Below are 13,871 nucleotides of genomic sequence, written 5' to 3' on the forward strand. Positions count from 1 at the left end.
CATGTATTGGCTATCGCTCCCTTAATAAGATCACTGTTAAATATCAGTACCCGTTGCCCCTGATTTCTAATTTATTTTCCAGGGTCAAAAGTGCTTGTTGGTTTACCAAACTTGACCTTAGGGGGCGTATAATCTTATTCGCATCAAGCACGGGGATGAATGGAAGGCGGCTTTTACTACTCCGGAGGGATATTTTGAATACCTGGTGATGCCTTTTGGGCTCACTAATGCCCCTTCCATCTTCCAGTCTATTATGAACGATATTTTCCGGGACATTGTGGATAAGTTTTTGATCATTTATCTGGATGACATTTTGATTTTTTCCAGTGATTGGGATTCTCATGTGGAACATGTTCAGACTGTGTTCCAGATCTTGAGAGAAAATACTCTGTATGTTAAGGGATCGAAATGTCTCTTTGGTGTAGAGAGGATTTCGTTTTTGGGATTAATTTTGTCCCCATCTGCTATTGAAATGGACCCGGCCAAGGTACAGACCATCTATGATTGGGTTCAGCCCACTTCTCTGAAGGCTCTTCAGAAGTTTTTGGGTTTTTCTAATTTCTATCGTAAATTTATAGGTAATTTTTCTGGTATTGTTAAACCACTTACAGATTTGACTAAAAAAAGGCGCTGATGTGGTGAATTGACCTCCAGAGGCAGTCTCGGCCTTTCAGAAGCTTAAGCGGAGATTCACTTCTGCTCCGGTTCTGCGGCAACCTGATGTTTCACTCCCATTTCAGGTGGAAGTAGATGTTTCTGAGATTGGTGCAGTAGCCGTTTTGTCTCAGAGGGATCTGGTAACCTCTAAGATTAATCCCTGTGCCTTCTTTTCTCGAAAATTTTCCCCATCTGAACGTAACTATGACGTGGGGAATCAAGAGTTGTTGGCCATCGAGTGGGCATTTGAAGAGTGGAGACATTGGTTGGAGGGAGCTAGACATCAAGTTGTGGTCCTTACCGACCACAAGAATTTGATTTATCTTGAATCAGCCAAGCGCTTGAATACTAGACAAGCTAGGTGGCCCTTGTTTTTCACATGTTTTAATTTTGTGGTCACCATTCTTCCTGGCACTAAGAATGTTAAGGCGGATGCCCTTTCTAGGAGTTTCTTTGCGGACTCTCTTGATGTGACCGAGCCTACTACCATTTTGGGTGAGGGTGTGGTTCTTTCCTCCATTTCACCCGATTTGAGACTTGCCCTGGAGGAATTTCAGGAGGACAAGCCTGAACGATGCCCTGTGGGGAAATTGTATGTCCCTGACCAGTGGAGGAAAAGAGTGATGGCTGAAATTCATTGCTCTGCACTGGCTGGTCATCAGGGTATTTTTGGAACCAGAGATTTGGTGAGTCGGTCTTTTTGGTGGCCTGCCTTATCTCGTGATGTCAGGAATTTTGTGCAGTCCTGTGGGACTTGTTCCAGGTCCAAGTCCTGTTCTCCTTCTAGTGGTTTGTTGATGCCCCTACCGGTGCCCAGCAGGTCACGGACCCATATTTCAATGGATTTTATTTCTGATCTCCCTGTTTCTCAGAGAATGACTGTTATCTGGGTGATTTGTGATAGATTTTCCAAGATGGTCCTTCTTGGACCACTCCCGAAGTTGCCATCTTCTTCTGAGTTGGTGCCCCTGTTTTTACAACAGGTGGTTCGTTTGCACGGGATTCCTGAGAACATTGTGTCAGACAGAGAAGTCCAGTTTGTTTCCAGATTTTGGAGGGCCTTTTGTTCTAAACAGGGAATTCAGTTATCTTTCTCCTCTGCATTTCATCCTCAGACCAATGGACAAACTGAGAGAACAAACCAGACTTTGGAATCCTATTTGAGATGTTTTATATCTGCTGATCAGGATGACTGGGTCTCATTTCTGCCATTGGCCAAATTCGCTCTAAACAATAGAGCTAGTTTTGCCACTTTGATGTCTCCGTTTTTCTGTAATTTTGGTCTTCATCCTCGATTTTCTTCGGGGCAGGTGGATGCTTCTGCTTGCCCAAGTGTGGATTCTGTGGTGGACAGAATGCAGCAGATTTGGGACCAAGTTGTGGACAAGTTGTCCCACTCTCAGGAAAAGGCCCAACGGTTTTCCAACCAGCATAGGACCTTTGGTCCCCGATTCAAAGTGGGTGATATGGTTTGGTTGCCCTCAAAAAAAATATTCCGATGAAGGTTGCCTCTCCAAAATTCAAACCAAGGTTCATTGGACCTTATAAGATTTTGGAAATCCTTAACCCCGTTTCTTTCCGTTTGGCTCTTCCAGGTACAGTACGTTCAAGATTCATAATGTTTTTCACAAATCATTGCTGAAAAGGTTTGTGGTGCCAGTAGTTCCTGTGGCGGCACCCCCTGACCCTGTATTGGTTGAGGGTAATTTGGAGTATGAGGTAGAGAAAATATTGGACTCTCGTCTGGCTAGATGGAGACTCCAGTACTTGGTCAAGTGGAAAGGTTATGGCCAGGAGGATAATTCTTGGGTCTCTGCTTCCGATATTCACGCCGAGAGATTGGTTCGTGCTTTTAACCGGGCCCATCCTGATCAGCCTGGTGGTGTGGATGAGGGTTCGGTGACCCCTCCTCGGGGGGGGTACTGTTGTGAGCTCCCTTGATCCGACTTTTGAGGCAAGGCTCCCTCTGGTGAATACTGCTGGTAGTGATGCTGGTCAACATGATGTTAACCCAACAGCTGCAGAAGATAATTGGAGGAGTGATGGTAGTGACTGGGACTACATAAGCGAGCAGACTTCTCTCAGTGACTGCCGGTGATACTCCTTTCTTTGCTTACTGAGGATTTCTGTCTGCTGCCTGATTCTGCATTTTTTCAGCTAAATGTCATTTGCTAAACCCTTTGCATCTGTTTTTGCCTTGCTGTCAGGGGTCAGCTTGCTCCCCTGGAGCTGCTGGCTCCTGCCCTGTATTTTTGTGTCTTGTGTTTGTTTGCTCAGTCCCCTGCTGTATTAGCCTGTTGCTAGCTGCCAGTTCACACCTGAGAGCTGATATAGTGGGGGCGAGGTTGTTCAAACCTCAGTATTTTTGTACATCAGTCGTATAGGAATTATTTGGGTTTTTGCGTGATTGCAGACAGAGCCTTTTCTGTCCTGTCCTATCTAGTCAGTGTGGGCCCCATTATTTGTTCAGTCTATTTTCTGTCTGTGTTTGTGCTTCATCTTGTCTCACCGACAATATATGTTTGGGGGCTGTCTATTCCTTTGGGGATCTGCTCCAGGGCAGTTTAGATTTCACCTTTCAGTCTTTAGGCTTAGTTAGTCCTCCGGCTGTGACGAGACGTCTAGGGCAACATAGGAACGCTCCACGACTACTGCTAGTTGTGTTGTTAAGATCAAGGGTCTGCAATCCGCTGAGCGACCAACCTCTCTGGTGTTCTGGTGGCATAGCCTATTGCGCTCTCCTCCTCGGTGACCCATTCATAACACATTGCACTGCTCACAATCATATTTTTTTATAAATTTCACTATATTTTTTATTTTTTTTTGGGTATAGTACTTATGATATACATTGCATATATATATTATATTACATTAGAAATTATTTAAATATTTATGCAAATGATTTGGCAGTCCCCATGCATATTTGCAATTGATTTTAATGAATTGGTGTGCCACATAGGCACTTTTCTCATTGTGTTGCACATTGTCTGTTGTTGCCAATTGATTGAAATAAAAGCTTTTTTATATCGAGCCATCGCGGTTTTTCTTATAACAAGTGTCCAACTCAGTGCTTGTCTTATATTATCCCTAACGCTCCCTATATAGGGGGTGGTCCACCTGGCCAGCTCGCCCGAGGGAGGTTCGTCGTCGCAGTCCTGCAGGTTCACCCCTGGAATTTCCTTAGCATCACTGGTACTGCTGGTACCTCGACCCCAACCGAAAAGGAACTCATGTTCTTACGGGAGAATCAAACGAGTCCCGTCTGTCGGCCTTGCAGGCCTCTGATCTTGGGAGTGCTTCCCAGCTGGCCGGCCTCCAACAGGAGCTTGCCCAGCAGCGTGACACTCAGGCCCACATTCTAAATCATATGACTTTGGTGGATAATCGCCTCCTAGCCCTGCAGACCGTCGCTTCTGCCCTGGCTCAGGCTGCGGCTCCGCACCCGCTGCCCTGTTTGGCGAACCCCCCGTGGTATAGTGGAGATCCCAAATTGTGTAGGGGTTTTTTAAATCAATGCCAGCTACACTTCAAGCTGCTGCCACAGCAATACCCCACTGACCGAGCCAAGGTTGCCTTTGTCGTGTCCCATTTAGAGGGGAAGGCTTTAGCCTGGGTAAATCCTCTCTGGGAACGAGATGACCCTTTAGTCTCCCAACTTTCTATCTTTCTAGACACCTTTCATAAGGTGTTTAAAGAGCCGGGCCGCCTAGCTTCTACTACCGAGTCACTTTTTAATCTTCACCAGGGCACGCTCTCCGTAGGTCAATGCGCCATTCAGTTCCGTGCCCTGTCCTCCGAGCTGGGTTGGAACAATGAGGCCTCGGTAGGAGCCTTTTGGCGAGGACTCTCGGGTCGAATCAAGGTCGGGACACTCCAACCTCCTTGGAGGATCTGATCTCCCTAGCTACCCGCATCGACTTGCGCTTTTAGGAGCGCTCCCGAGAGGCCGCTTGAGAGAGAAGATTTCCACGCCTCACCCCGGCTACCCGCAGTTCCCCCCGCTCGCGCCCTGTGACAGCTTCTGTGTCCCCTGAACCGGAACCCATGCAAGTGGATCGACTCAAGCCAGTGGATCGACTCAAGCCGGTGGAGCAGCGCCGGAAAGAGAGGGTCGCACAGGGTCTCTGCTTCTATTGTGGGAGTGCATCCCACTTCCTGCGTTCCTGTCCTGAGCGGCCGGGAAACACCTCCGCCTAGGACAGGTAAGAGAGGCCTCCCTAGGTACCTGTCATTCCACTCTAGCTTTGACCCTTTCTGTTCTTTTGCACCTGGGCTCCAATCGTTTTTCTGAGTGGGCTTACGTAGATTCTGGTGCGGCTGGAAACTTCATTCAGCTCGAGGCAGTTAGGAAGCTTCGGATCCCTGTCAGGTCCCTGGAGACTCCTCAGCAGATTGCTTCGGTCGACGGCCAACCCCTGCAGCTGTCCATTACTCAGGTCACGAAGAACTGGAACTTCAGATTGGAGCCTTACACCGGGAGAGGATAGCCTACTACGTGCTGTCCTTGTTGTCTCATACCATCCTTTTGGGACTTCCTTGGTTGAGAACACACGAGCCTATTCTAGACTGGCACTCTGGTGACATTCTGCGTTGAGGACAGTCTTGCCAGAATAAGTGTTTGCTTTCCGTCCAGCCGAGGAACTCCTCACGACCAACTTCGGCGTCTCCAGATTTACCTTCTGCCTATTGCGGATGTCTTCAATAAGAGGGAGGCAGAGAGCCTACCTCTGCATCGCCCATATGATTGTCCAATTGACCTCGTTCCAGGCTCTACTCCACCCCGAGGTTGGATCTATCCGCTGTCTCACTCTTAATCCGAAGCCATGACTGAATATGTCCAAGAGAATCTGGCCAGATGCTTTATTCGCAAGTCTTCTTCACCCGCAGTAGCAGGTTTCTTTTTCATCAAGAAAAAGGATGGATCCCTCCGTCCCTGCATTGACTACCAGGGTCTCAACGATATTATCATTAAAACCAAATATCCATTTCCTCTCATTCTGGAGCTGTTCGCCCGCCTGTGGGGGGCACGAATCTTCACAAAATTGGATCTTCGTGGGGCCTATAATCCGATCCATATTCGCCCCGGAGATGAGTGTAAGAACGCTTTCAACACCCTTGACGGCCACTATGAGTATTTGGTCATGCCCTTATAATCTTTATTTTTATATATATATGCCCTTCATATGGACCCGGGAAAAGTGCCCACCGTACACAACTCTCCGCGTCCCCAGGGAGTTAAGGCGATCCAGCAATTCCTTGGTTTTGCTAATTACTACCGGCAGTTTATCCCACACTTTTCCACCTTGACCGGTCCTATTTCTGCTCTGATCCATAAGGGAGCCAACCCTCACCTCTGGTCTCCTGAGCTGAGAATGCCTTCCGGTCCTTGAGACAAGCCTTTGCTACAGCTTCCGTACTCCATCGTCCAGAAGCTAACAAGCCCTTTACTCTTGAGGTGGATGCCTCTGCCACCAGGATCGGTGCAGTTCTTTCTCAGAGGTCTCCCTCCGGACGACTGGTCACCTGCGGCTTCTTCTCTAAGACATTTTCCACCTCAGAGAGGAACTATGCCATTGGTGACAGGGAGCTGCTCGCTATCAAATTAGCCTTGGAGGAGTGGCGGTATCTCCTGGAGGGAGCTGTACATCCATTCCAGATCTACACAGACCACAAGAACCTGGCATACATCCGGTCAGCACAAAGGCTTAATCCCCGGCAGGCCAGGTGGTCGCTTATCCAGGTCCTATCTGGTCACTGATAGTGAGGAGGAACCATCACACATCGTGGATCCTAGCAAAGTCATCGTGGTTGCTCCTATTAATCTGACTTGATTGCCTCCGGGTAAGACGTTTGTTCGAGAAAGCAATAGGAAGCGAGTCTTACACTGGGGTCATGCCTCCAAGCTGGCAGGCCATGTCGGCCTCAAGAAAACTCTCTCTCTCATCTCTCATTTCTATTAGTGGCCCTCTCTTCCTCAAGATGTTTGAAGTTTTATCGCCTCCTGTCCATCTTGTGCCAAAAACAAAGTGCCTCGGCACCTACCCTCAGGTCTCGTGCACCCTCTTCCGGGTGCTTCGGCTCCCTGGCAATATATTGCAATGGACTTTATTACTGATCTGCCTAGGACCTCAGGTCATACAGTCATCCTGGTAGTCGTGGATCGATTTTACAAGATGGCCCATTTCATCTCTCTGCCAGGATTACCTTCTGCTCCCGAGTTGGTAAGAATTTTCATCACCCATGTTTTTTGGATTCACGGCTTTCCTCAACATATTGTTTCGGACAGAGGAGTCCAGTTCACCTTGAGGTTTTGGAGAGCCCTATGCAAACTGATGGAAGTGACTTTAGACTTTTCCTCTGCCTACCACCCCCAAACTAACGGTCAAGCAGAACGTGCTAATCAAATCCTTGTGACTTATCTCCGTCATGCTCCCTTGTTCCGAATTTTCCTACAGCAACCACACCAGCAAATCCTCTTCCAAGTCACCTTTCTTTATCATCTAAGGGCAACATCCTGGTGTACCTCTGCCGGTACCCCCTGTCTCTGGTGTGCCGGCGGGCGATCTTCTGACCGAGGAGTTCTCCAGGGTCTGGCAGGAGACCATTATCACACTTGAATGAGTACTGGACAGGATAAAGAGACATGCCAATAAGAAACGCCTGGATCCCCTGTTATATCATCCTGGGGATAAAGTATGGCTGTCCTCCAAATTTGTCCGTCTTAAGATCCCCTCGTATAAACTAGGTCTCCGGTACATCGAACCTTTTGAGGTCCTAGCTCATATCAACGATGTTGCCTACAAGTTAAAGCTCCCTGCCTCGCTACGAATTCCCAATTCCTTCCACATTTCCCTCCTGAAAACTGTCATACTTAACTAGTTCCACGCTTCTACTGGCCGCTCGCCTCAGCCTGTTTCCGCACAGGATGTCTTTGAAGTTAAAGACATTCTTGCTATGAAAAGGTCTAGAGGTAAGACCCTCTTTCTAATTGATTGGAAAGGTTTGGGTCCCAAGGAAAGATCTTGGGATCCGCAGGAGAACATCCAGGCTCCTCAAATTTTAGCAAGGTTCCTTGCATGCGCACCTCACACCACAGACTCTGCAGCACACTCCCTCCTGGCTGAACTGCAACCGCTCTGTCACTCTCCTCTATGTTCCGGAGGATCCTGACCCGGAAGTCCTGCAGCACGCGCCCTATATCAGGTAGCCTCGCCCCCTGCTCTGTACCTTACTATCATTTGTGTTTCATGTTTGATTCGGGCCCACGCTCCTTTGCATCTCTCCTGCCTTGTGTTCTGTTCTGCACCTTTGCACTGCCGTACCTCTTATTGACCTCCCGTTGTGACCTCCTTGTGCTCCTTTCTAGTGCCCGTCCTTCCCCACCTGTGTCTGCCTCCTCCTGTGTCATCAGCTGCCTCATTCCGGACCTGCAGCAGTCTCCCCTGTGGCCTCCGAATTCTCCTTCCTGTCTTCCAGTCCGCCACCCATCTGTGTCTCCCTCCAGCTGTCCCCAGGGTATAAGCTTCCGCGGCGATAGCCTCCCCTAACGCTCCCTGTATAGGGGGTGGTCCACCTGGCCAGCTCGCCTGAGGGAGGTTCGTCGTCACGGTCCTGCGGGTTCACCCCTGGAGTCTCCTTAGCTTCTCAGTTATTTTGATTGCAGGGTGAGAAACTTTACAAAATGATATACATCTTTTTAGTGGTGGCCTTCTGCTATCTATTGTGATATGTGGGTTCTCCTTTGTGTAGAAAATCTTAGGTTTGATGCAATTTGTGGGACCAGAAAAGGAAATCATTGAGTTGACTTTTTTTGTTAAATTTAGTAAGTGGCAGTTAAGTAAATTGTCTTTCTCTCTGAAGATCTCAGCTCGTTCATAGACCACGGGAATAGCACAAAATGATGTGTATTCATATGGAATTATGTGCATGTTATTTGATTATTTATGGTGCTGTAGGAAAGCAAAAGAGGGAAAATCATGGAAGTAATATCAAGAGAGTGATACGCGTTAGATAAAAATGGGCCAGAACAATCTCTCTTCAGTCAGAGGAACCATTGCTCTTTGACAGCTCAAAATACATCTCATACTGCATTGGCAAAAATTGTGTTTTTCAGACAATGATGTCATCATCATCAATTGAAAAAAAATCCAACTTATTCGACTGGCATTTTGAATTAAAACTAATCTTAATCGGTTGGTCATCAGATGAAACGAATGATAATTTGTTTCACCAAACTAAGCAAAGAATGTTTGTTATGGTTCAGAATCACAAACTTCAGGTGACTTTAATCTAATGTGTATGGGCTCCAATAGATGTTGGCAGGATTGCGGCAATACTTACATGTCTCTACATTGTCAACATCAATGTTGGTAACTGGGTGATTTCAATAATATAAATTAAATGTACATCCACCATTACTTCACTATATTGTGTAAATTTGTAGAATTTCCTGCCCACAATGTGTAATTTGGTTTATTTTGTAACATTTTTCCATGATTTCTTTACTAAACATTTTCTCTTTTATACCCTTTCCAGAAATTTATCCATGTTCTACTGACAACATGAATTTCCGAATCCGCTTATCGAAAATCTGCATTGCACTTTGTCTGGTTCTCATATCTTTGAGAGGATATGTATTGTATTATGAAAGAAAAATAGAGCATTTAATCAAGTGGTTTGAAGATTCCATAAAATTACAGGAGAGAAATAAACCTGTGAATAATTTGACTTACCCAGCATTCAAGCACCCGCTGGCTCCTCCATACCCATTTCCATACAAATTCATCATTAACCAGCCGGACAAGTGCAAGAACCGGAAGCCTTTCCTTGTTATAATGATCTTGGGAATATGCTATGACTCAAGATCTAGACACACAATCCGAGAAACATGGGGTAATGAAAGTCTTTATGATGTTGACGTGGTCAAGATTTTTCTGGTGGGTCAATCTCATTTTTTTCAAAATCGAGTCCAGGATTTGTTAGAGGAGGAAAGCAAGATCTTTGGGGACATCATACAACAAGACTTCATTGACACATATTACAATTTGACTTTAAAAACCTTAATGGGTATGGAGTGGGTGATCAAATTCTGTCCTTCTGCCAGCTATGTCATGAAGATAGACAATGACATGTTTCTTAATGTAGACAGCTTGGTCCATCAGCTTCTTAATCCAGATTTACCCGTTCGTCAAAATTATTTTACAGGAACTATTGTATCCAACAATGGACCCTTAAGGGACAATGCTCATAAGTGGTATGTACCTGAAGAAGTCTATCCAAACGACACTTACCCACCCTATTGCAATGGTCCTGGATATGTCTTTTCAATTGATATGGCAAAAAAAATCTACGATGTGGCCCAAGAAATAAGGGTCATCCCCATAGAGGATGCTTTTATGGGAATTTGCTTATATGAGCTTCATATCCCACCCACTGAACCCCCTAGAGATAAATTTCATGGTCACAGGATTAATTATGATCGTTGTCGATTCAAGAACGTTATCACAGTGCACCATTATGTGGGAAGTGAGCTACGTTCTATATGGGCAGACTTTCAAGGTAATAAATCTCCCAATTGTTAGGGCTCATTCACACCATTTTTTGGGTACAAGCACTATTGTGTTCATGATACAAAGGTCCCACTCAAAATCACAAGGTCTTGTCCGATATTGGTCTGAGTGTTCATCAAAATTGGCAATGTAAGTCTATGGGTCCGTGAAAAAATTGGACAGCACTCGGATACATTTTTCAAGGACCGCTAGATAGGAACAGATAGAGGAACTATTTTTGTTTGTTTCTCATCCAAGAAAAATTGATGAAATTGGGACCAAACTCTGATGGTAAATACTGACACACTGACCAAACCCTGATGACACTGATTAAAAAAGATTGATGAAATTTGGACCAAATTTTTCATGCAAAACCCATAAAACATTTTTTTTTAGGGAAAAGTTGATGACGGGTATGTGCACACGTTAAATATTTGGTGCAGAAATTTCTGCACCATTTCTGCATCTCTTGGCAGGAATAAGGCAGCAGCAAAAATGTTTGTTTTTTTACTTGCGTTTTTAGTGCAGATTTTTCCTCACTCATTAGTATGGCTGAAATCTGCAGAAAAAACGCTGAAAGAATTGTCACCAACTCTACAAGTCGCAAATAAGCCACGTGTGCATGAGACTTCAGGATTCTCTTTCACTTTGCTGGAAACCCTTTAAGTTCTGTGACAAAATCTGCACTGATAATAAGCAGCAAAAACGCAACATGTGAAATGGACATGGTACAACATATGACCATTATGAGGCACAGTCTAAATTTGGAAAATATTTTCTCCTGATCCCTATTTTGGTGTGTTATACGGATGAAGAGATTTTCCCAATTTTATTTTAATATTTAATATTATATTTTAATTTATTTTAATTTTCCCATTTTATTTTTGTTACATTGCAGTCAGCCGTTATTGACCATAATGGTTCTGAATGGTAAAATCACAGATCATTTGACTCTTAAAGGGTCCTGTTATTAGAATCTGAACTTTCCCATTATGCCTAAATTATATGTAAGTAAAATTTTAGATATATTTTCTATTTACTTTAAAAATGAAATAGGGGAACACCATGGCAAATTCTAGCAACAGTTAAATCAGTCCACCAGAGTACCGGATGATCCTCTTGTGGGCCATGGTTCTCACAAAATAATAAATGACTATGAGAACAACGCCACAAACCGTCCAGGAGAAGGCTATAACCTTATTTGGTGCCGATTGCTTGCTAGAATTGCGTACTAATGTGCTGAATAATGTTTTCACACATTATATGGTCGGTATATGACGTACCTTTGTTGAATAAAACATTTTAAAATAATTTTGACTTCTTCGTATTGCTTTTCAAAAATAATTTATAACAAGAAATGTGACCTTAGTGAATATTCTCTAGAGGAATTTGGGAGGTGGATTCTGATTTCCATATGGGTGGCATCCATTACTTATTTTTACCTGGCAACCTTCACGCCAAGTGGCTGCTTTGAAAGCTTCTTGTAGTAAACCAAATCTAATTCGTGGATGCCAAAGCTTCAAAAAACTCCCTCTGTAACCTACCATCCAAGAAGGACCAACCATAAATTCCAATGTGGAGCCTTGCAAACCTAAGCTTAGCTGCGACAAAAGGGCTTCATCACTTTATATATGACATTCTACATCAGGCCAGGTTTTGAGTAGGTAGCTCAATACTTACTCTACAATGGTGCCAATTCTTTAGATCTTTACTCACTTCCCCTTCAGTTCCTCAATGTGGCAGTCAAAGCAATCTTCTACCTGCAACAGTGAGCTTTCGACTGAGGCTCCGGGGATTACTGTACATTGTGTAGTGTTGTCACATCTTCCCAATGCTTCATCTCTGGCTGAATCAACCAATAATATGTTCAATTTTCCTTTTTGGACTTTGACTTAATGTCCTGGAGAAGCTGTGTTGGTGTTTTGAGTCTCATGTGAATCTTATGCCCTTGGACACTGTCATGTCCCATGACTTGAAAAGCATTCCATTTTGCATTGTATTGTTGTTGTTGCATTGCTATTAGAGATGAGCGAGCGCTAAAATGCTTGTTACTCGAACCAAGCGATTCCTAATGTCGTTTCAAGTATAATGGGAGTCAATGGGAAATGTGAGCACTTTTACATCAGACCCTGGGAGCCCTGGGGGGCAGTGAAAATATTGAAATGGATGAAAAAGTGCTGAATGGAAGAACAGCTTGAGGAAGACCCCTGGAAGCATAGCTGACTCTCAGATCGCTGCTGAAAACAATGGTGTCTCTTTTCTACTCCACTTTAAAGACTGACAATAAAACATTAAAAAAGACAAGAAATTGGAGTTTACAGGGAAAAAAAAGTTAAGAAACATTAATTTCTGTGTAGAAGGTAAAATTTAAAAAGGATTTTTAAAAGATATTAATTTAATGAAACCTAAACTTAATATTTTTTAAAATTTGAATTGTTAGTGTAATATAGGAAGGAAACAAGAACTGTAAAAAATGTGATGTAAGAAAGACTCAGATACACTCTGTGTTAGGTAATAAATGAAAGATATTAAAGTGTCTGGAGTGTAATTGGCCCAAAAACAAAATCATATAAATAAATGATATCCAAGAATAGATATACATCACAAAATTATATAGATATAAATGGCCATGGATCCCCCAGACTGCATATAGGACTAGTAAAGGACAGATTGCCAATAATCATAAAAGGGGGGTCAGCAAAAATACAATTAAAAAAAGTCCATATAATGCATAAAATATATACTTTATTGGTCAAATGGGCAGACAAGGATAGGAAGAGTTAAAACATCAGTTGATATAACACCCTACACTGCATAGGGCGGTACAGGCCACACATGAGCACTGAATCGTATTGCACAGTGCCTGGCTGTATCAACCACATAAATAAAGCAGCCACTGAATACATATATATCTATCACACTCGCTCCTCAGGGCAAAGATGTATAGGCTCCTAAATCAGATACATACAGTGGGGCAAAAAAGTATTTAGTCAGGCAGCAATAGTGCAAGTTCCACCACTTAAAAAGATGAGAGGCGTCTGTAATTTACATCATAGGTAGACCTCAACTATGGGAGACAAACTGAGAAAAAAAAATCCAGAAAATCACATTGTCTGTTTTTTTTTCATTTTATTTGCATATTATGGTGGAAAATAAGTATTTGGTCAGAAACAAGCAATCAAGATTTCTGGCTCTCACAGACCTGTAACTTCTTCTTTAAGAGTCTCCTCTTTCCTCCACTCATTACCTGTAGTAATGGCACCTGTTTAAACTTGTTATCAGTATAAAAAGACACCTGTGCACACCCTCAAACAGTCTGACTCCAAACTCCACTATGGTGAAGACCAAAGAGCTGTCAAAGGACACCAGAAACAAAATTGTAGCCCTGCACCAGGCTGGGTAGAATGAATCTGCAATAGCCAACCAGCTTGGAGTGAAGAAATCAACTGTGGGAGCAATAATTAGAAAATGGAAGACATACAAGACCACTGATAATCTCCCTCGATCTGGTGCTCCACGCAAAATCCCACCCCGTGGGGTCAGAATGATCACAAGAACGGTGAGCAAAAATCCCAGAACCACGCGGGGGGACCTAGTCAATGAACTGCAGAGAGCTGGGACCAATGTAACAAGGCCTAACATAAGTAACACACTACGCCACCATGG

General features: G+C 44.1%; 1 protein-coding gene across 1 annotated transcript; it reads left to right on the forward strand.

Annotated features, from left to right (window-relative positions):
- Nucleotides 1–9,218: 9,218 nt before the first annotated feature.
- LOC141099340 (beta-1,3-galactosyltransferase 2-like) lies at nucleotides 9,219–11,187 on the forward strand. The gene has a single exon (XM_073587590.1). The coding sequence runs from the start codon at nucleotides 9,219–9,221 to the stop codon at nucleotides 10,236–10,238; it is 1,020 nt and encodes a 339-aa protein (XP_073443691.1). The 3' UTR covers nucleotides 10,239–11,187.
- Nucleotides 11,188–13,871: the final 2,684 nt, after the last annotated feature.

The sequence above is a fragment of the Dendrobates tinctorius genome, unplaced genomic scaffold (genome assembly GCF_039654945.1).
Source record: "Dendrobates tinctorius isolate UK_male_01 unplaced genomic scaffold, ASM3965494v1 ptg000099l, whole genome shotgun sequence".
In the NCBI taxonomy this organism is placed as follows: domain Eukaryota; kingdom Metazoa; phylum Chordata; class Amphibia; order Anura; family Dendrobatidae; genus Dendrobates; species Dendrobates tinctorius.

Bases quoted from the DNA above. Each gene is read 5' to 3' on its own strand.
- LOC141099340 (XM_073587590.1), top strand. From the start codon at position 9,219: ATGAATTTCCGAATCCGCTTATCGAAAATCTGCATTGCACTTTGTCTG.